At 35.8% G+C, this 24,126-nt stretch overlaps 1 protein-coding gene across 5 annotated transcripts in view; it reads left to right on the plus strand.

Moving 5' to 3' along the window:
- Positions 1 to 24,126, plus strand: part of QSER1 (glutamine and serine rich 1) — a 66,570-nt gene that overhangs the window by 39,298 nt on the left and 3,146 nt on the right. For all 5 annotated transcript variants that reach the window (XM_045825205.1, XM_045825206.1, XM_045825207.1 and 2 more), the window contains 4 exons: positions 257 to 471; positions 6,077 to 6,214; positions 19,503 to 19,600; positions 23,485 to 23,637. In XM_045825205.1, coding sequence (XP_045681161.1) covers positions 257 to 471; positions 6,077 to 6,214; positions 19,503 to 19,600; positions 23,485 to 23,637 — 604 coding nt within the window. The remainder of the gene's footprint in view (positions 1 to 256; positions 472 to 6,076; positions 6,215 to 19,502; positions 19,601 to 23,484; positions 23,638 to 24,126) is intronic.

Consider the following 24,126-nt stretch of genomic DNA (forward strand, 5'->3'; position numbering starts at 1 on the left):
TTTTTTTAATTAATATTGTTTATGCTATTACAGTTTTCCCAATTTTTTTCCCACTCCCCACCAGGGCCCACCCCCCATTCCCATAGTCAATCCCCACACCATTGTCCATGTGCACAGGTCATTCATACATGTTCTTTGACTAATCCCCTCACCTTTCAACCAGTCCCCACCTCCCTCTTTTTTTTTCCTTTTGTCTAATTTATTTTAATTTATCAAAGTTTCAGTGTGTTAATGAAGTCTGTTTATAACATTGCAGAACTGTTCAGGCTAAGCCTAGTAATAGCAGTAAAACTTCTGATCCTCCAACACCAAAAACTACAACTACAAAAGCCCCTTCCATAAAACCCAAAGGTAAACAGCTAAAAGTAAAGGCTGAGCCACCACCAAAGAAACGGAAGAAATGGAAAGAAGAATTTTCATCATCCCAATCTGAGTCATCTCCTGAAATCCATTCTAATAGTGATGATGAGGGTGAGTTCTCCATGAAATGAATACCTTCATTACTTAAATTATCTGCATAAATGGGGAGGAGCAGTGATGCTGACAATTCAGGATTTATTTTTTTAGGGGATTTAGCTACCTAGTAAGTTCTGCTTAGACTTTTATAAAAATAAATTTACTTTCCCTGAGCAGTTTGCTTACGCATACAGCTTTGTGAAATAGAAAATGCAGTGAAGTGAAAGAACATTATGAATTCTAGCCTTAGAATGACAGCTATCTCACCTCTTTGGGTAGGATGAGTGTTAGATCACATGATTTACTAAGAGTCCTCTAATTCTAAACTTCAGAGTTTGTGTTTATGCTACAACAGTAAAACCTAGGAAGGAGCAACTCTGAAACTATATATAGTTATATAATAATGTATACGTCCATCTATATGGAATCTTTATCAATTATAAATGCATACTACTATACTATATAGTATATAATATATACTACAATGCATACTGCCACTAGCCAGCTGTTTGCCCATGGCTAAGCTAGGTAACCGCTCTGTGCCTTACTTTTGTAACATGAAAAGGATGAAATAGATTAACAGTTATCAATTTTCTTTTTTTACCTTAGAACCATTGTACATTCTTAAAAACAAGGACATCAAATAACATTTATGTAGGCTGGATATAGATACTTACTTTATTATAAGTAAAACCTGAGGTGCTTGTAAAACACAAGAATGCATCAGTACTTCCTGTATAATATACACAAGAAATGTCAAATGTTTCAGTAGTCTAGAGCAAATGTGCAAACTATGGCCAGAGAGCCAGATCTAATCTGCAGCCTGTTTTATAAATACAGTTTTATTAGAAAACTGATCCATTTGCATATTTTCATAAAATTGCTTTCCAACTGCAAGTGGCAGTTGGCAGGTTTGAGTAGTTGTTATTACAGAGAGCATATGACCCTTAAAGCCTCAAGTCTTTACTATCTGGCCATTTACAGAGAACGTTTGCTGGCCCCTCCTCTAGAGCATAAAGTTGAAAGTAGGAAGAAAAAGATGAAAGGTTGATGGAAAACTGTGTGTCATGCTAAAGTCAAAAAGCTCTGGATCCTGTAAGCAAAGGAGTCTTTGGAAGGATTTAAGTAGGAAGCTTCATGAGAAATTTGAAACTGAATTACAAGACTCCATAGTTCACTTATAAATTGAAAGTCTGAACCTAACTTGTGGCAGCAGGGATGGATGGATGGATGGATGGATGGATGGATGGATGGATGGGAGGGGAGGGGATGCATTTGAGAAACTGAATTTATAATCTTGGCAGAACTTGAACGATGAATTGGGTACTGGGGGTGCTGTTTATTGAGAATGGTTTCTGACATTGTAAGTATCATTGCTTGGGAGCTCATCTTAGAAATTATTTGAATTGGAAAAGAATCATCTCAAAAATTCTTTTTCAGCCCTGACTGGTGTGGCTCAGTGTGCTGGGTGTTGTCCTGCAAACCAAAAGGCCACCAGTTTGATTCCTGGCAATTGCCTGGGTTGCGGATCAGGTCCCTGGTTGAGAGAGAGCCTGTGAGAGGCAACCAATCAATGTTTCTCTTGCACATTGATGTTTCTCTCCCCCTCTTTCTCCTTCACTTCCCCTCTCTCTAAAATAAATAAAATATTTTTTTGAAAACTTTGGTGCAAAAGTTGACTTAAAATGTATTGTTTTTAAATCCTACTTAGGAATGGTTGTTTAGAAATGTGCTTATCAAAATTTCTAAAGAAATTTAATGCTTTTAGTATGTAAGCAAAGCATTATACATAATTTTTGCAGTTAGCATTCCTACATCCTGTTTAGAATACAGAGGTTTGGGTTCTGAGCTTACATTAAATTCCCCAAAGGACAATCAAGATAAAACTTTTCTTTTTCCTTCTTAAATGATAAAATTGGTTTCATTGGTAACATGAGTTACCACTAGGTGTCACTTAAAGTTAGGCAAAAGTTTCTAGTACTTTTTATTAAAAAAACAAATATTAATAATAAATATAAATTTATAAGCTGATGGTTTTCAAACTGTTTCAGAACTTCTTTATAATCTTCAAATGTACTGAGGATTCCAAAACACTTAGCTTTTGTGGATTAATTGATATTTACCAAATATCATCAATTAAATAGAAATTTTAAAAATATTTATTTAAAATAAATCTATTAGGTAATAAGTTTTTTGAACAATTGTGTGTTCTTAAGTTAACAGTATTTAGAAGAATAGCATTTTCATATTTGGTTCTACATTTAGTTTGTTACATAATTTGGTTAAGGCATGTGAAGAAAACCCAGCCTTACATAGATATGTAGTTGGGAAAAGGAGTATTTTAATTACCTTCTCAGATAATTATGGATATTTTTATTTGCTACTCAAGGAAAGTTTTTTACTTGATAAACTTGACAAGTGGTAGTTTCTTCAACTTTTCTTGCTTGTTACATTAAAATCTTGGTTTATCCTACCTTTTGAATATATCTTTTATCCATAAATGATTTTATAACATTTCATTGGTTTGTTTGCTCATTGACATACATATTCTATTTCATTTTTTTCACTTTTTAAAAAATTCTCACCGAAGGATATATATTTATTGATTTTTATAGAGAGAGGGAGGGGGGAGAGAGAGAGAGAAACACCAATTGACTGCCTTCCATATGTGCCCCAACTGGGGATGGAACATATAACCCAGGTATGTGCCCTGACAGGGTATCAAACCCACAGCCTTTTGGTGTGTGGGATAATGCTTCAACCAAGTGATTCACGCTCATGCAGGGCCAGTTTTTCACATTTTAAAAAGTTGTAAAATGTAACAAAATTTGCCTTGTTAACCATTTTAAAGTGTACAACTCAGTGGCATTAATTTATTCACATTATTATGCAACTACCACAGCTATTTCCAAAACTTCTCTTCATCCCAAACAGAAACTTTGTAACTATTAAGCCTCTATACTAAATATCTCATGTAAATGTACCTGGCTTGTTTCAGTTAGCATGTTTTCAAGGTTCATCCAGGTTATAGCATGTAAAAGAACTTCATTCCTTTTTATGGCTGTGTATTATTACATTGTAAGTGTATCCACTGTATGTTCATTTTGTTATCTATTGATGGACACTTGGATTGTTTCCACCTTTTGGCTATTATAAATAATGCTGCATCGAACACTGGCATACAGATATCTGTTTGTGTCCTTCTTTTCAATTCTATAGGGTGTATACCTTATGAGTGGAATTGCTGAGTTATATGATAATTGTATGTTTAGCTTTTTGAGGAGCCACCAAACTATTTTCTATATGGCTGCACCATTTTATATTCCTCCCAACAGTGCATAAGGGTTCCTATTTCTTCACATCCTCACCAACAATTGTTATTGTAAATATCTCATTGTGATTTTGATTTGTATTTCCCTAACCACTAATGTCTTTGAACATCTTTCCATGTATTTGCTTATCTTTGCAGAAATGTCTATTGAAATCCTTTGCCCACTTTTTAATTGGGTCATTTCTCCTTTTCTTGAGTTTTAGGCAGTCTTTTTGTGTGTGTATTCTAGATATTAAACCCTTATTAGATAGTGTGGTACCTTAGTACTCATCGTTAATTCATTCTGGAACTTGTGACAAATGCTGAAATTGACAAGTACTGAATGATAAAGCATTTTCTCCTGCAGTGTGGTAACTCATACAAGTTCTAGTAAGTGTAAGGAGTCCCAAGCAAGCGCCAAGTGCTGAAACATTTTCTTGTCAAAATGTGAAGAGTACAGGGTTTGATGAGGTCTGAAGCCGATGAGTACTGAGGTATAACTATATATGATTTTGAAATATTTTGTTCCATTTTGTAGTTTGACATTTCACTTTTTTGCTAATGTCCTTTAATGCACACAAAGTTTGAAATTCTAATGAAGCCAAATATATTTTTTCTACTGCTCATGCTTTCTGTGTCATATTTAGAATTCACTGCCAAATCCAAGGTCCTAAAGATTTACTACTACATTTTCTTGTAAGGTTTCATGGTTTTAGCTTACATTTTGGTCATACATGTTTATAGTACCAAAACTAACATTTATTAATACCATCACTGTTCTCACTGGTGAAGTCCTTAAGTTTTGGGACATTGTCAAGATCACAGTGGTAGGTATGTTTTTCAGAATTCTAATTTTCACTTCAAATTTCAAATTTTATTATTTGCAATAAATACCATTATTTTCCTGGTAGTAACAGATTCATTTCATTAATATTTAAGAAAAATGTTTGCTAAGTACCTAATCTGAATAGGCCTGCTGTGTCTGTCAGTCATTCTTTCAGATAAAAATGGTGTCCCATGGGGGGTGGGGAGTGTCTAGTTTATTTTGTGACTCAAACAATTGTATGGATAGTCTTCCTGGACATTACCATCATATTTCATAGCAGAAATGCTTTATATATACCTCTTATTTCATTACACTGCATACTACTATTAACAATATTAAGTTATTACTCAAGAGGAAAGATACAATACAATTAATTTTTACTGCTTTATCATGGACTAGTACATGAATTGGCTTTTTTCCCCCTTCAAATTCATGGCAGTGAGATGACAAAATCATGGCAAATATATGGCTGCTAGACAGTTATGGTGTCACTCCCTTAATTCACGCTAAGTAAGACACCAGCATTTATACCCCACATTTTCAAATGTCAGCAGAGTAAGAAAAATATATAACGTCTTAATATCGTGAAACAGTAACTGTTGTTAAAATCTGTGATAATGGTCATACATTGGAATGGGAAAAACAAAATTGATACTTATAATCTTGCAGTTATTGCCATCGAATTTTAGAGAAATTTTCTCTAAGCAACGGCTATGTTTACATTAAAATTTTTTTAATGTCTTGGCCCTAGTCTAGAATTTTCTTTTTTAAAGATTTTATTTACCTGTTTGTAGAGAGAGAGGAAGAGAGGGAGAGAAACATCAATGTGCAGTTGCTTCTTGTTCGCCCCCTACTGGGGACCTGGCCTGAAACCTGGGCCTGTGCCCTGATTGGGAATCAAACTGGTGACCCTTTGGTTCATAGGCTGGCATTCAATTCACGGAGCCACACCAGCCAGGGCTCTAGTCCAGACTTTTATAGTGATATGAGTATAGAAGTGAAAAGAAGAAATATCTGTTAATTCGTCCACTGGATGTCTTACAGTTTCTTTACTACTTAAGTACAGAGAAACCACCATTCTGGAGTAACACAACCCAGCACCTGATGTCTGTGGTGGGTCCAGGGCGGACAAATAGGGTCCAATGAGGCTGATGTTTCCACTTCAGAGTCACCTAGGAACCTTCTGTAAAATATATTTAAGCTTCATTGCAACTACCTCTCCACCAAAAGACTGTTTCAATAAGTCTAACAACCTGGGGGGTGGTTTGTTTTGTTTTGTTTTGTTTTAAAAGCTCTACAAGCAATTGAGATGTGGAAACCATGTCAGTTTTTCACCTGGGTGATTTTAGGGCAGAGTGGGAGAACCCTAATTTGAGAAATTTTCTTTACAACCTTTAATCTTCTTATACAGTCTTGTTATAGAGAAATATGCTTTAAATTTGTGAGGAAGGAATATTTAATATTTCATCTTTTCTCCCTCCCAGAATTTGATCCTCCAGCTCCTTTTGTCACTCGTTTTTTGAACACAAGAGCAATGAAGGAAACCTTTAAGAGTTACATGGAATTGCTTGTTAGCATTGCCTTGGACCCTGACACAATGCAAGCCTTAGAGAAGAGCAATGGTACAGTCTGCTAAGTAGTACTTTCTTGGGTAGTACTTTCTGGATCTTTTATTTGTCTTTTAGTTATGTGTTTAATATATATATTTTTAATATATACCTATACTTTCAGTTAACAAATCCATGATGTGTATATAAATTCTATAAAATGGTAATTTCTTTTCATGAATTGTCTGGGTACTTGAACAACTTAATATTGGATGTATTTTTATCAATTTCTACTCATGGGGAATATAAGCAACTACCCAATAGTTTCTTTCAATTCTAGAATCTTTATCATCCTCATAATATTTTACTAAATGTCTGTATTACATGAAAGATCCAGATATCGATATATTTTGTTTTCAAATAACTGGAAAGATGAATCAAATAATAATGGTATAAAAATAAAACTGTATATTTGTGTCCAGTAAAAGATACTTAACAGAGTAATTATTTTCTAATCTATTAATAGTAAAATATATACATTGGGTTTATTCTTTAATATTATTCCTTTACATTTACATTAGTATTTTTTGTAGTAAAATAGAGATGAAATTGTCAACATAAGAAACATTTAACCCTATAGAGAATTTTTGGTTAGTTTATTTGAGCTAAACTGACAGCAGTTGCTGGGAAGCAAAAGCTCAACAAGTTGAGATAATGCTACAGAGAATGACAGTTTTGCACCTTAATTTATACATTACAATCAAAAGAGGCTGGTAACTGAGTTACATGAAATGCATTGGCAATAGATTAGGGAGGCAGGAGTAAGCAAAGTGGGGAAACCTGGGATTGGATAAAAAGTAAAATGGTAGACACTCTTACACAAGTGGGTACAAGATAGATAATAGCCAGCAATTAGCGTGATAACAGTAACAATGAAGGGATTTTTGGTTTCCCCCTGGTGCCAGCTTGTGCTTTGAGGGGTCTGGAAAAAGGAAATACGACATTTGGAAAGTATGTTGTCATAGATGCAAAAAGACAACAGAGAGGCTCAGTTAAGGTAGAGACTAACCTTTGTTAGGCAAAAATTCCGGCCCAGGACATGACTACCTGCCATGAACTGCTTTTAGTTAGGTTTAAAACTTTTCTATGTGGTCAGTTTAAGTGTCAGAGTTTGAGAGGCCACCAAGCAGGCTCCCCTCCGCTTGTCAGGTTGAGCGTATAGCTTTTTCCCCCACATCTCCTTTTCCTTGTAAATCAGTTCACAGTATGCACTGATGACCAACCTTTTGTTGGATAACAGGGTCCATTTTGCTAGGAAGGGTTACTCTCAGGAAGCTCTAGTGTTGGTGTTTGTCTTATTGAGTGATTTATCATTGGCAATGGGGCAAGACTGTAACCTTGGATGGAAGTCTTGGCCAAATTTTTTCCAAAGTGAAATGCAGGTAAATGGGAAGCTGTCAGGTCTTATGGACCTTTATTAAGAAAAACTCTGGATCATTTCTAACCTGAGTTATCACAATTCAGATTTTGTTGACTGTCTCATCTTATTTTTTGTTTGTTTTGTTTCTGGCTTTTGGGGGGGGGGGGGTGTATTTTTTTACTTATTTTTTTTTATTTTATTTCAATTGTGGTTCCAGTACAGTTTTCTGTGTTTTACTCCCATCCCAGCCCACCCCCCTCGTTTTTTTTATATTTTGTATCTAGTATACCATTCACTTACAGTTTAAGGGTACATCATATACCTTTTCAGTTTTCATAATCTGACATGAGATGGGTTTTTATTTATTATAGACCATTTACTTCCCAATGGAAGCACTCAAGTGCAGTTATTAATTTGATTTCCAATAGTTGTGTAATTGGAAGGTGTAACCTTAAGTTAGATCCAAGGCTGTAAGAACACAATGTTTTAAATTATAATTACCATTTAAAAATCTCCGAATCCAAGTTAACAGGAAGAGTTTTGTAAGTAAATTTTTCTGTGCCTCAGCAGCAGTTATGGATAGCCATGTTTTTATACTCATTTCAGCTTTTTTCCAGATTTTTAAAATTTTTTTACATTTTCATTTCAGCTCTTATTTGAAGCAACAGTTAGTAGAATTTGTTGGGTTATGTGGTAGGCATATTTAGGACAATTTTTTATAACCTTTATAAATATGTACATCAGACAACCGGTCAAGATGGTGGCATAGGTAAACACAGCTCGCCTCTTCACACAGCCACATCAAAGTTACAACTAAGCTATAGAAAAAACAACCATTCAAACCCCTCATAAACGGAACTAAATGGAAGTCCTACAACTATGAAATTGAAGAAACCACATCAAGATTTGTAGGAGGGTCAGGTCCCATACCCACATATGGCAGATAAAAATCCAGAGGGCTATTTCTGGGGCCAGGGATCCCAGCCCCACAACAGGCTTCCAAGGCCAAGGTTATAGTGCCAGGAAGATAAGTCCAGTGACTTCTGGCTGTAAAAACCAGTAGGGATTGAGGCTTTGGAAGGCAGAAAATGCTGGAATCCCAGGCAGTTCTTAAAGGACCTGCACACAGATGTGCTCAGATTTACTCTTGAGCCACAGCACTGGGGCAGCAGCTTGAAAGGCATCAGAGACATACAGGGAGGAGCTGAATTATCTGGCATCATGGTGAGAGACAGGTAGCTTTCTCCCAAACAGATGTGCTGACAGAGACCATTGTTCTTTTCCTGAGCCCTCCCACCACAGAGCCAGCAACAGGGTACAATATCTGAGACTCCATCAACCTGGGTCACACTGCTTACCCCAACCTGGTGGTTTCCCTGAGGCCCTGACCCACCCAAGTTGTTTTGTGGCTTTTCCATACAGATGGCTTGTCTTGGCTGATGCTTCAGATTTTCCTAAATTATCTCAAACAAGCAGCATTTGGCTTCAGTGAACCCCATACCTTTCACTAAGTTGCCCCAGGCCTGGCACTAGAAGCAGATGTCTGTGGTTAACAGCTTGGCCTCTACTGGGAACCTCTAGGCCCAGCACAAGTAGCAGCCATCTGCGGATTGCTTTGTAGCTAATGCTGTGTGACCACAGACAGAACACAGGTGGTAGCTGACCTTGGAGATGCCAACAGCAATCAAGGCTCAACTTCATACAACAGGAGGCTATACACAGCCCACTCAGTGAGTACCCAGCTTAGGTACTAGGGGAGGCTGGGTCACTGGACACCTACTGTATCACACCTGGGAAACACAGTAGCTCCACTTAATACCTAAAAACAAACACAGGGAGGCTGCCAAAATGAAGAGACAAACATGGCCCAAATGGAACAGAACAAAACTCCAGAAAAAGAACTAAACAAAATGGAGACAAGCAATCTACTAGATGCAGAGTTGAAAACACATGTTATAAGGACGCTTAAGGAACTTAGTGAGGACCTCAATAGCATAAAAAAGATGCAATCAGAAACAAAGGGTGCACTGATTGAAATAAAGCACAATTACAGGGAATCAGCAGTAGAGTGGATGAAGCCAAGAATCAAGTCAGCAATTTGGAACATAAGGAGGCAAAAATAACCGATTAGAACAGCAAGGAAAAAAAAAGAATCCACTCCCCCGTGAAAAATGAGGATAGTGTAAGGAGCCTCTGGGACAACTTCAAGTTGCATCATAAGGATGGTGTAAAGAGAAGAAAAAGAGCAAGAAATTGGAAACCTATTTGAAAAAAACAATGAAAGAAAAACTTCCTAACTTGGTAAAGGAAATAGGCACACAAATCCAGGAAGCACAGGCAGTCCCAAAGAAGATGGACCCAGAGAGGCCACTCCAAGACATAATTAAAATGCAAAAGATTAAATACAAAGAGAAGGAGAATCTTAAAAGCAGTTATCTACAAGGGAACCCCCATAAAACTGTCAGCTGATTTCTCAAAAGAAACTGCAGGCTGGTAGGGATTGGCAAGAATTATTCACAGTCATGAAAAACAGTCCTACAGCCAAGATTGCCCTACCCAGAAAAGCTATCATTTAGAATCAAAGGGCATATAAAGAGCTTCACAGATAAGGGAAAGCTAGAGGAGTTCATCACCAAACCTGTATTATATAAAATGTTAAAGAGTCTTCAAGAAGAATAAAAACCATGAACAATGAAATGGCAATAAATACATATCTATCAACAACTGACTAAAAAAAACAAAATAAACAAGCAGAACAGAGCCCTGGCTGGTGTGGCTCAGTGGACTGAGTGCCAGCCAACAAACAGGGTCACCAGTTCAATTCCTGGTCAGAGCACCTGCCTGGGTTGTGAGCCAGGTTCTTGGGGGCATGCGAGAGGCAGCCTTTTAATGTGTCTCTCATATATTGGTGTTTCTTTCTCCCTCCTATCCCATCTCTCTAAAAATAAATTTTAAAAAAATTTAAAGCAGAACAGAAAGAATAGATACAGAGAATGTTATGATGGTTTCCAAATGGGAGTGGGGTTGGGGGCATGGGTGAAAAAGGTGAAGGGATTAAAAAGTACAAACTAGTAGTATAGAATAGTCATGGGAATATAAAGTACAGCACAGGGAAGAGTGTAGCCAAAGAGCATATATGCAAGACTCATGGATGTGGACAACAGTGTGGGAATTGTCTGAGGGAGTGGGAGTGGGGGTGGGGGCTGGGTAGAGGGGTCAAAGGCAAAAAATTTGGGACAACTGTAATATAAACAAAATAATACAACTAAAACAAAAATACACATCTGTTTTTACAATAGCATTTCTTCTAAATTTCAAAACCTTACAAGAGTAGTACTGACAGTACAAAAGTTATTTTATATACTTTTAACAAATAACAGTTGGGCTGTATATATAATACAAGGTTTGATAAAACTCTTAAGGAACAAACAAATACAGTTATCAATATTTGAAGATAGTTAAAGACAATCAAAGAAACAGTGTAACATTAATTTGTAGGTACACAGGCCTTGATGTTTTGGGATAGTTGTCTCTGGGGTCTGACTTCTCATTCCTGGGAAGCCTTTGATTTCCATTGTAGGTGGAGAGACAAGTGTCAGAGACAGGCAAATATCCTTTTGCAGTTAGGCCCCTTCCAACAATGTTGGATAGTCTTTAATGTTTTTTTTTTTCCAACGGACAAAAGTCTTTTGGTTGTAAGTTGTGATTTTTGAAGTCTTCATCTCCCAGGAATGTATTGAAGAATGTTATTAATTTATAGTCCTTGTAAGATGGTTAATGAGCCCTTAATAAATGTACAGTATCTCCTTTTATTAAAGCTGATTTATATGTCCCTTTATCTAGATTTATAGGGTGGCTACTGACTTTTCATAAGGGGAAGGGTTTATTATAGATTTCAGGTTGAGGAGTACTGTGAGGAGAGCTTCTAACCAAGGGAGATTAGAAGTCTCTGCATATTTATCTAGTTGAGTTTTTATTGTATTACCTGTATATTTTACCAATCCAGACAACTGGGGGTGATACAGTGAAAAATGCTGTAGAAGAGGCCAAATATGAATGGGTTGTATTGTTAAGTAAAAGGAGTCCCTCAGTCACCAACTTGGAGGGAATTCCCTAATTTGGAATTGATTTTTTAAAACAAATAATAATAATAATTTACCTCCCTTTAAAGGTATTGTTCTGTAAGGGAATACCTCAACCCATACAAAATCATAACTAATACTATTTTTTCATTCTTGAGATGGTAGCATTTGGATTAAATCCAATTACCATATCAAAATGGATCTAAAAGGAAGTGGGAAATGTTCTTGGGACCCATGGAATAATTTTGGGGGCCTATAGACAGGACATTTGTTGTATACTTTGTGAGCTCTAGGTTTTCAGTAATATTGTTAACTCTACGAAATCATCCTGTAGGGTGCTAATTTTAGCTGATACATGTTAAAAGTATAGTATAGGTAATTAATCTTCTATAAGTAAGATTCAGTTTTGATTGGGGGTCCAAGCCAGATCTGTTTGCCTGGAGCAAAGGTTTCTTCTTTTGTTGCCATATTCTGCTTTCTTTTGCAGTTATCCATTGAAACTATAAAAGAGACATTTTTTCTCTTTTTTGTTTTAATTAGTAAGAAGGAACATTCTCAGGTCTGTATAATTTGGTTATTCAGTGCTGTCTGTCTAGCAGCATCGGCTAAATTTCCTTTTGTTTTCATGCTGGTAGCTGCAGAAAGCCTTGAAATTTTGATAATTGTCAATTGTGTTAATTTCTGTATAACGTCTAATAATTTTTCAACACTTTCTTTATGGTCTGCCCTGAGAAAATGAAGAAGCCTTGCTGCTTTAACAATATTCAGATTGTGAGCTGCATCAAAGGCATAGCTATTGTCAGTGTAAATCCTGACTATTTGATCTTCAGCCAATTGAAAAACTTCATTAGCCTTATTGGGCAGATTTTATTTAGGTAAATAAGAATTGTATTATGCCCATCATGGAACTTAATGCATATCCAGCTCAGTAACATTCCTGTTTATTTTTTCAAAGATGCATCTGTAAACTGAATTAAATCAGCATTATTAAGGAGTTTCCTATAAACCATTCCTAGGAACAAAAAGGTGGTCCGATCAGTTTGATTTTAAGAAGACATACAGGGGCTGCGCCGTTAATAAAAATTTGGAATCCAACTGTGACAATATCCAGTCAAAACTGAGGAATCCTCTAAGATGTTTTATTGTTTTTAAAAGAGGAAAAGATATTCCTTTGAGTCTTTCAGGGTTAATTAGTAGTCCATCTTTAGGTATTAGATAACCAAAAGTATTTTGCTTTGGGCAAACAGAATCGCTTATCTTTTTGGGAGTCTAGTGATTTCCTAGACCATAAATTAAATCATTCACATATTGGATTAGAATAGAATTTCTAGGAAATTTAACATTACTTAAATCAGCTTTTAGTATCTAAGACAGTAAGTGGGACTAAAGTCCCCTATATTCCTGAGGCAATACTGTTAAGTAAATTTGTAATCTCCCCAGGTGAAAGCAAAAAGGTGTATAATCAGAACATAGTTATTGTTATTTTGGCAGAGCTTCCCAAGTAACTTCAAGCATCTCAAAAATTTTATAAGAAGAGAATAAATTCTCGAGGTATTTTAGAACCCACGGGAATGATGCAAAGTTATTTCTTGATTAAAAAGTTCTCTTAAAATTTAAACTTTGGGAAGGTTTGTCAAATATACTTAACCAAAAGATGATAACATAAACCTTTTTGTAACTCCAGGTAAAACAAACATATTATGGTAATAACTCTAAAACACATTAATCAAACTTACACTGGTTTTAATATTAAATATTTTGTCCAGACCATAGGATCCTGCTTTGTTTACATAAATATTTACCGTAATTTCTTTAGGCCAATAAAATATACCCTAGTAATGCCATCCAGAGGCAGGGGTGGCGGGGGGGTGCGGAGCACTACAAATGATATACAGATGAACATATATTACATCAAGACCATACATATAAATTGCATTACTAATTTTTGTTGAGAAGGCAAGAGCAACTTTAGCTGCTTAAGGTTTTAGCTTAATGTTACAAACTTAAAATTTTCATGAACGCCTAAAACCTTCACAACGTTCTATAATACTTGTACAGCTTTCACATTTTTATAAACCTTACCCATTCAGAAATAAATATCTTTAGAACTCACTTTCCTCCTTTTCCCTGAAGAATGTTTCCATTTTATGCCTTCGATTATCAAAACCACTCAATGTCTTTCCCACATAATTTTAATTCTTAACTTTTAGAAACCCTGTTTCCAATTATAACAAAAAAAAACCAAACAGTATTCCCTATGTTGACTTTTATGAACACAAAACCTATAGAAACATAGGTTCTTCTATTGGTGAGTAAGCTTACTTTCAAGAAACACACTGCTAACAGACATTAACAAGACTCATTAACAGCTTCAAATGCACTCCAAAGCCTCTTTGCAACAAAAGCCAAAAGCAGGGGGATCCAAGACTTGTCTAGCAATCAGTGTCTTAGCATTTCAAAAATATTTATATACCCAATAACTAATCAAAATTCAGTAATTTAGCCCTAGAAAGAGTGGCTCAGTGGATTAAGCTCCAGCCTTCAAACCAAAGGGTCACCGTTTCAATTCCCAGTCAGGGCACATGTCTGGGTTGTGGGCCAGATCCATATTGGGGGGCATTCAAGAGGCAACCACACATTGATGTTTTCCTCTCCCTTCCCCTCTCTCCAAAAGAAGTAAAATCTTTTTTTAAAAAAGAGGTTCCATTTTTTAAAATGACTAATTTAGAAAGGAATAGCTGAAATAAATTGATTTGATCAGATATGGCTAAGGTATTTTCCCCAACCCTTTTGATAAGATTTACCATCCAAAAATTTTGCATTTTAAGAAATGGTCCAGATAAGAGTTCTTGGAGACCAAATATTTGCATTTCAAAGACAGACTTTGGTATCAGAGTCTTAGAGGGGAGGAATAAAGCGGTGGCATTTATTAGCTTCAGAAACTGCTTTTAGCTCTGAGACAGTCTCTAAAATTTCTTACTAACTTTTTAAAAGAATTTCACTGCTTCTTTGAGAAGATTCCAATTTCTAAATCAAGCTATGCTTCTCATACATTCAGTTTAATTTTAGAGCCAGCATTTTTCTAATTTTGCGTGCAAAAAATTAATTTAGGCATCAAAAGAAAACTGCTTATTGGCCACTTTAAGTTTATATCACTTCTAATAGTTAAATCTTCCGATTTCTGTAACGCACATCAAGGCATCCTACGAGGAATATTAATGAGGGCCAGGGTCTGGGATTTTCTGGCCTTGGAAGCACAATTTCCCATCTTAATTTTAGTTTTATTTTGGGATCTGTAGAGTCTGCATGTCAGACTGTCAAAAAGCAATTCCAATTGAAAAGCCAAAATTAAAACCAGCCACCCATTTTTCCCTCCAGTCCCACCTTAAATTGGGTTCTGCCAACCCTTAATCTTAGTTCTACTGCGCGGATTTAAAAAGTCAGGCCCTCACACCTTAAAACAGGGAAGTACAGAATTCCAACTGAAACTCATCCAGGTTCACCCTTTGCAAAACAAGGAGCTGGTGAGGCATAATAAGCCTCTGCGGGTATCCAGAGAGAGAGTGGGTCTGCAAGGTGATCCTGGTTGGGCTTCTGTGGAATCCTGCCAACTACACAAAGTAAACATCAATCTAAGAAATATTCAAACGTGGAGAATTTTTGGTTAGTTTATTTGAGCCAAACTCACAATTGCTGGAAAGCAAAATATCAACAAGTTTAGATAATGATTCAGAGAATGGCAGTTTTGCATCTCAATTTATACATTACAATCAAAAGAGGCAGGGTAAGTGGGTGACATGAAATCCTTTGGCAATAGATTAGGGAGGCAGGACCTCTGGGATCGGATAAAAAGTAAAATGAGACACTTTTACACAGGTGGGTACAGGACAGATACTAGTCAACAATTAACATGATAACAATAACAATGAGGGGATTTGTGGTCTCCTCTGTGTTTGAGGGGTCCAGAAAAGAAATTTGACATCCTGAAGGTATGTGGTCACACGTGCAAAAAGACAGCAGACAGGCTCAATTAAAGTAAAGACTGACCTTTGTTAGGGGAAAATAATGGCTCAGGTTTTTTTTCCCCTAACAAAAGATGGATACCAGCCACGAACTCCTTTTTGTTAGAAAGTTTTAATTTCAAATAAACTACTGGATATGGACTTCCGGCCAAGATGGAGGAGTAGGTAGACACACTGGGCCTCTTTGAACAACCACAAGAAGGAAAACAACAAATTTAAAAACAAAAAACAACCAGAACTGCCAGAAAATCGAACTGTATGGAAGTCCAACAACCAAGGAGTAAAAGAAGAAACATTCATCTAGCCTGGTAGGAGGGGCAGAGACAGGCAGCGGGGCAGAGAGGACTCACAGCAAGGTGGCAGCTGGAAGACCCAGCAAGGCAGATTTTGGACTGAGTGGTCCCACATTCAAGTGCAGATAAACTGGGAAGAACAACTAGGGAGTGAGACAGATCTCGCAACCCAGGCTTCCAGTGTGGGGAAATAAAGCCTCAAAGCCTCTGATTGAAAACACTTGTGGGGGTTGAGGCAGCAGGAGAAACTCCCATCCTCACAGGAGAGTTCGCTGGAGAGACCTACAGGGTCCTAGAACGTACACAAGCCCACCCACCCAGGAATCAGCACCAGAAGGGCCCAATTTGATTGTGGGTAGTGGGGGAAGTGACTGAAAACTTGCAGAGAGCATAGCAAGCACCATTGTTCCCTCTCACACCCCTCCCCTATGTACAGTGTCAAAATGCAGTGACATGGTCGTCTCGCCCTGGTGAATGCCTAAGGCTCTGCCCCTTACAACAGAATGAGTGCTGAGGTCACACACACAAAAAATGGCCCAAATGAAAGAACAGATAAAAGCAAAGCTCCAGAAAAAATACAACTAAGCGATGAAGAGCTAGCCAATCTATTAGATGCATAGTTCAAAACACTGGTAATCAGGATGCCCACAAAATTGGTGGAATATGGTCGCAAAATAGAGGAAAAAGTGAAAGGTATGCTAAATGGAATAAAGGAAAATGTACAGGGAGCCAACAGTGACAGGAAGGAAACTGGTACTCAAATCAACTGTGTGGACCAGAAGGAAGAAAGAAACATTTAACCAGAACAGAATGAAGAAACAAGAATTCAAAAAAATAAGGAGAGTATTAGGAACCTCCAGGACATCTTTAAATGTTCCAACATCCGAATCATAGGGGTACCAGAAGGAGAAGAGGAAGAACAAAAAATTGAAAACTTATTTGAAAAAATAATGGAGAACTTCCCCAAGCTGGCAAAGGAAATAGACTTCCAGGAACCTCAGAGAGTCCCAAAGATGTTGGACCCAAGGAAGCACACACCAAGGCGCATAACAATGACATTACCTGAGATGAAAGATAAGGAGAGAATCTTAAAAGCAGCAAAAGAAAAGGAGACAGTTACCTACAAAGGAGTCCCCATAAGACTGTCAGCTGATTTCTCAAAAGAAACCTTGCAGGCAAGAAGGGGCTGGAAAGAAGTATTCCAAGTCATGAAAGGCAAGGCCCTACATCCCAGATTGCTCTACCCAGCAAAGCTATCATTTAGAATGGAAGGGCAGATAAGATCAAGTAAAAGGAGTTCATCATCACCAAGCCCTTATTATATGAAATGTTAAGGGGACTTATCTAAGAAAAAGAAGATCAAAAATATGACCAGTAAAATGACAACAAACAAAAGTTATTAACAACCACACCTAAAACAAAAACAAACTAATCAATCAACTAGAACAGGAACAGAATCACAGAAATGGAGAACCCGTGGAGGGTTATCAGCAGGGGAGTGGAAGGGGGAGAGAGGGAGAAAAGGTAGAGTATAAGTGGCATAAATGGTAGGTAGAACATAGACAGGGGGAGGTTAAGAATAGTGTAGGAAATGTAGAAGCCAAAGAACTTACATGTATGACCCATGGACATGAACTAAAGGGGGGAATATAGGTGGGATGGGGTGTGCAGGGCAGAGGGGAATAAAGGGGGGAAGGGACAACTGTAATAGCATAATCAATAAAATATACTTTAAAAAAAGTTTTAATTTCAGACCTGTGTGCTTACTTTAGGTCTCTGAGTTTGAAAGGCTGCCATGCAGGGTTCCCCTGAGCTTGTCAGGTTTAGAATGTGGTCCCCTTCCACAAATTGATAAATGAGATAAACTAGTAATTCACATAGCTAATATTGCTTACTAATATTTAGCCTTCAGCTACTTTAGCGTTCACCAAGGACAACTGAAATAAGGAATGAAAGGGTCAAGGAGCCACTTTTCATTACATCAAAATGAACCAGTGTAAGATCAAAGGACAGTAACAATATATTTCAACAGCAATGCCTAATAATATATATTGTTTTATTATTTCCAAATTCCATTTCAATCTCAGAACAACTTAGACATCCTTTTTGGTGGATGTAGGCAGTGAAGCTGTGAATCTTGGAGGTTAAGTGAATTGCCTAAGGGCCCACAACTTGCAAGTAGCAGAGAAAGGATTAAAATCCAAGGTCTTACCATTTCTGGTCCATTCCTTTTTTGACTATATAGTCAGAGACAGTAATCCATACCTCAGTCATTTTAGAATCAGGTAGAGCTGGAAGAGATTTAGAGATTATCTAGTCTAAAATATTTGTTTTGTAGACTAAGGTTCAAAGAGATAAAGTGTATTTTCCAAAGTTATAGAACAAGTTAGATGAGCCATGATTAAAACCCAATAGTTAATTCCCCAAGTTATTTTTGCCATTGATTGTTTTCTCTCTCAATCAAAACTCCTTGCATCATAAAATTCATCTCTTAGTAGTGGTCATTTCTGGACAGTTGTGTTTTAAATGATTTTTTTCATTGTTTTCTGATTTTTCTCCATTTCATGGAAAGGGGAAAGATTTTAATGGTTATATTTTAAAATAATCCACAAATGTTTGAAATTTGTTTTTGTGAAATATACCTCTTACAGTGTTTGAATAGAATTAATCACTACTAGAAAGATAAAAGACCACTATCAGGTATTGCCATAGAAAGTGTTCCTCACTGAAGACTTTGTCTTCAATTCTAGGAAGTGTTCTTTTACTGGTTACTTTGCTTGTGTTTTTATCCACAATACATAAGGAGTGGCTTTATTCAGCTCTGAAATTCATAACTAGATCCTGAGGCTTATACATTTTCAGAAAGGTCATTATAGCTGATTAGTGTTATAAAACATATCACCTAGAAATTATCTAGTAACCTAAAATATTTAATATAGCACCAAAAGTAATTAACTTACACTACAAGGTGCTTTCCTTAAAAGACCTTATAAAGTTTCAAAGGGGTAAAAAAGGAAGCAACAAGTTTTGGGTTGGAATCTTTTGTTTTACTTTTACTCTATCCTTTTCTAAAATAGTATGTTGACTCTTATGTTCTTGAAACTGGATTTTGATCATTTTTCTTCCCCTACTTTTTCTTTCCCACAAACTAGTGATTTAAGAATATCATTTGTAGTATTTTATAAAACTTTATAATGTTAAATATATAATGGTTGTAATACTATTGTTGTACAGATGGTAAATGAGGTCTGGAGGAATTAGCTTGCCATCAGTCATTTTTGGTGGCAGAGACAGGGCAAAAAAACCTAGCACTTTGGATTCTGTCATGTTATTTCTTTCTCACCTGGCTATTGTAAATCTATTTCAAGTTCGCTTTTATTCTAAAAACTTCGCGTCCTATTTTTTTTAAAGCAGTACTTTATATAACCCAGTGAATTTAATGTCTGAACTTAATTTAATATATTAATGTTTTGAGAAAAGTTGGGTTTTAACAAGTTTTTGTGTTGATAGTTTATCCTGTTACAATAAATTTTTATCTTGTTTTAGATGAGCTACTTTTGCCTCATATGAAAAAAATAGATAGCATGCTGAATGATAACCGAAAGAGACTTCTTTTGAATCTTCATTTGGATCAGCCATTCAAGGTATTTTGTTCAGATGATTTATTAGCAAACTCAGTGGCAGTCACAGTCTTAAATAGGAAGGAAAATTTATGAAAGTTCTTTTCCATTTAATAAAATTTCTTAACCAATAAAAATTTGACTTTTATTCATTATGAGTCTTTTTAGCTTGTCTTTTTTATTAAACACATTCTTAATCTTTGCTTTTTCTGCTTAAATTCATTTTTCAGACTTAAATTCATGTAGTATTCCTTCTATAGAATAGTTCTCGAGTGTTTTAAAAAATCCTTTAAACTACTACTGTATTTCAGTCTTTTTACTTTTGAACCTTTTCAAGTTTTTCACATTTCGTCTATAATTAGAATTGGCCACTTAGCACAGTTATCAAAATTCCCTTTACTTGAGGGGTGGGCTGGGATGGGAGTAAAAAACAGAAAACTGTACTTGAACAACAATTAAAATTTTAAAAAAGTTATAAAAGAAAAATAAATAAATAAATTCCCTTACTTGCTTGATTTACCCAATCAATATCTGAGGGAAAATTAATCCTCACGTAATGATAGGAAAGATATATACTTGTATCTGTTAGTATATCTTGCCACTACAAATCGTTTTTGGTATTATCAGAAATATAAAATGACAGTAAGCTAAATCTAAACTCAGAAAACTTATCATATAAACCACTTAGCTATATAAAAATGTAGCTTTTCTTATTCCAAGTATAATAACATTTAGGAGCATTTGAGTCTATTTAGTGAAGGGGAAATTTTTTTTACACATTTTATAGCTTTTCTTTTTATTAATAGAGTTTATTTTTTAGAGAAGTTTTAGATTCACAGCAAAATTAATTCCTGTCCCCACACACGAACAACTTCCCCAGTTACCATCTCCCGCCAGAATGGTGCGTTTCCCACTCCAGTGAACCTGCACTGACACTCATTATAACCCGGGGGCCACAGTTTACCGGACAGTGTTGTACGTTTCATGGGCTGGACAAATGTGTAAGACGTGTCCACTATGACAGTATTTTAGTAGAGTAGTTTCACTGCCCTAAAAGTCCTCTGTGCTCTATCTATCTCTTCCCCCCACTGTCTGGCAACTAGTGATCTTTTTACTGTCTCCATTGTTTTACCTTTTCCAGAATGTCACATAGTTGAAAACATACAGTATGTAGCCTTTTAAAATTGGCTTCTTTCACTTATGCATATAAGTAATAATGCATATAAGTTACTGCCGGGGCTTTCAGTAGCTTGATGGTTCATTTCTTTTTAGCGCTGAATAATAATCCATTGTCTGAATGTACCAGTTTATTCACCTACTGAAGGATATCTTGGTTGCTTCCTCATCCTGGCAATTATCAATAAAGCTGCTGTATACACCCATGTACAGGATTTTGTGTGGACTTAAGTTTCAGCTCCTTTGGGTAATATGCATAGCTTTTTAACACCCCAGTTTTATCTGAACGCCACATAAAAGTGAAAATTAACTTCATTTTAGCTAGATAAAAGTTAAGGCTGTGAGACTGAGTTCGAAGTGAATCGACACCAAACTCTCCTGGTAGTCCTGTATTTTTCACTGACGTGCACTTGCAGAGAAAAAAATGTCAGAAGCTGGTAAGAAAGCCATTACTAAGAATTCGTCTGCTGACTCCTAGTCAAGTATTTTCCACTTAAATGCTGTCTTCAAATACCATGTTTTCTAGAGACAAGAGAATGTTATTAGATGTGTGTTTTCTAAAGATTTATTAAATCTTCATAATGACCAGTTTGGGCTACTTTTAAAATAGTCAAACCAATTCTCCAATAACTTGTATTAAAATTAAGCCTGCACTTGGAATTTAATAGATTCAGTAGATATTTAAAGCTTATGCAATACTTTATGATAAACAAGTGAAAAATTAGTTTTCATACTGTTATTTTCACAGAAAAACACAAAATTTATATTTTTTAAATTATAGTTAATTTTGATAATTTTCATTATTAGCAATTTGCATTTTAGAGCTACAATACACACATAGTACTGAGTTAGAATGATTTGATGTAAAATATTACAAACAGTGGATTGTTTTAAGTATCACTCCCTGTGATGATACTGTTAATTTTAGGAATCCTAAAAGCCATTTGAAGTTAATGATCTATCTGTTTTCCTTTGAAACCTATGTACTTCCAATCATCTTTAGCATCTTACGCTTTTTAGAAAGATCATTTGAATTTTCTCCTTTCATCTCCACTGACCTGGTATAGAAACCTTTTTTTTTCCTGTCTCTAAATTCCATTTGTTGTAAAAAGTAGGTCAAGCCTGGGCATGTTTTACATGGAAAGCACCAGAATATATAATAATAAAAGAACAAATAATCTAAGAGAATGAAGCTGGAAATTAATGATAACTCACTCTGGTAGGAAATGCCAAAAATTTTACTGTGTCTATTAAATAAAACTTAGTTCCTTCCTACACTTGTGTCTAAAAACATTAGGTTATCTGTTTAAAAATGCACTATTGTTGGGGTCACAATACCAGGTGCTTGGGACCTCATGCGGGGTTTGAAAAAGAGCTTATCAAATGAAAACTACATTCTGTATAATAAACAATGCAGGAAAATAAATATCATGGGAGCCCTTCTAGTATCAAATATTCAGTAAATGATACTAGTAGCTCAATTTTAATACTATTCAAACTAGTTAAGTTTAGCTACACATATCCTTTAGTTATAGTTTGTAGCTTTTCGTGTCAGTATGATTTCCTAGTAGGTAAGGGCATAAATATGCCCATGGCTTTTGGAAGAATGGACTGGAACTAATTCTGCCATTTGGCTACTAAATTGTCAGTGGTAATTATTATATCACTGTGGTCAGAGAACTCATCCAACTCTGTTTTACACTCTCATTTCACAACTGCTTTTGCTATAGTCAAAAGCAGCGAGAGAGATGGTGAACCCAGAGGAACATTACAATGCTTCTGTTTCCCTCTGTTCTCACCCTGACCCATGGCTTGGCTGAGTTTCAGAGAGTTAATAGTGGTTCAACTGATAGGGTTTTGAAGAAACTTAAATAGATTTACAATGGCTCAGCTTAATTTCTTGACTTTAATATGGTGTAAAAGCTATGCATTTAGTAGAAGCTGTCCTTCAAGTTTTAAATTTGGATCTTGGGCTAAAATATGCAGGGAGCCACCAGCTCCCCATCAAACATATGATCATGAGGGTAAACAACAATGCTCTGCACTATAGTATTAAACACATTTTTGACTTAACAGTATTTTCAGCTTAGGGTTTGTCAGAACATAACCCCATCAGAAGTTAAAAGCATCTGTATGTCCCTCTTTCCCCTACCTTGAAGCCAGAAAGGCTTTATAACAAAAAACTTCTGCCTCATTCAGGAGTTCCCTGTGTCATGTGCTATTGCTTAAAGCATGTTATAAGGTTGACCCAGATTCAAGGGATGAAGAAATAGATTCCGCATTTTTTCATTGAGTTATAATTGCATACAATATTATATTAGCTTCAGGAACATAACAGAGATTCAATATTTGTGTATATTACAAAATGACCACAGTAAGTCTAGTTACATTCCCATCTTGATGGGAGGAGCTACAAAGAATCTGGCAATGTTTAATACCCCACTTGTGTGTATTTGTGTACTGTATAGATTCACACCCTATTAGCGCCCCCCCACATATATTTGTGTGTATATGTACACATATGTACACATTTCTATGCTTGTTTTTTGTTTCCTTTATTTTTTGTTTACACTATTAGTGTTGTTCTTGCTTTTTCCCCCCCTTTTCCACCTATACCCAGCCCCTTGCCCCCCTCCCTCAATTTCTATGTTTTTCTAAATAAAATTTGAATAGCTGGAAGTAATATAGATTAGTTTTCTTCTGTTATCAATTGTTTTTGCTTTATTTTAAAGAATGCTTTGGAAAGTTTTCCTGAACTAACAATAATTAATCGAGACTCTAAAGCAAAAAGTGGGGGATCTGCTATTTCTAAAATAAAAATGAATGGCAAAGCTTATAATAAGAAAACTCTAAGGACTTCTAAAACAACCACTAAATCTGCACAAGTAAGTATATATTCATTGATGTAATTATACTTCTTCTGGTTGTTAATTTAATTCCTACTTAAAATATTGTAAAAAACATTTTACTATATTGTTGTTTTTAAATGTGAATTTTTCTCAGGTAGGAATGAGCAGCTCTGGCCTAAAGAGCAGATATTCCCATGCTTGTATTTATATTTTTACATCATTTTTGTCATTGGATACAAATGCATACATATAAATGAGCATGCATACATTCCATAAGATTCAATGTTAATTATATATCTATAAAATTATTAAAATAGGAATTCACTCATTTTTGAGCATGGTCTAAATTAACACCTTTTCAGAAAAAGAAGAGATTCATTCATTCTTTCCAGAAACATTTTTTAAGTGCCAGTAATATGCCAAATACAGTTCTAAATACAAGGAATATAACAGTAAAAAATGGTCAAAATTCTCTGCCCTCGTGTAATTTATATTGGGGTATGGTATATATAATAAATAGAAAGA

The sequence above is a fragment of the Phyllostomus hastatus genome, unplaced genomic scaffold, assembly GCF_019186645.2.
Source record: "Phyllostomus hastatus isolate PE091 unplaced genomic scaffold, TTU_PhHast_1.1 phas_scaffold_585, whole genome shotgun sequence".
Classification (NCBI taxonomy): domain Eukaryota; kingdom Metazoa; phylum Chordata; class Mammalia; order Chiroptera; family Phyllostomidae; genus Phyllostomus; species Phyllostomus hastatus.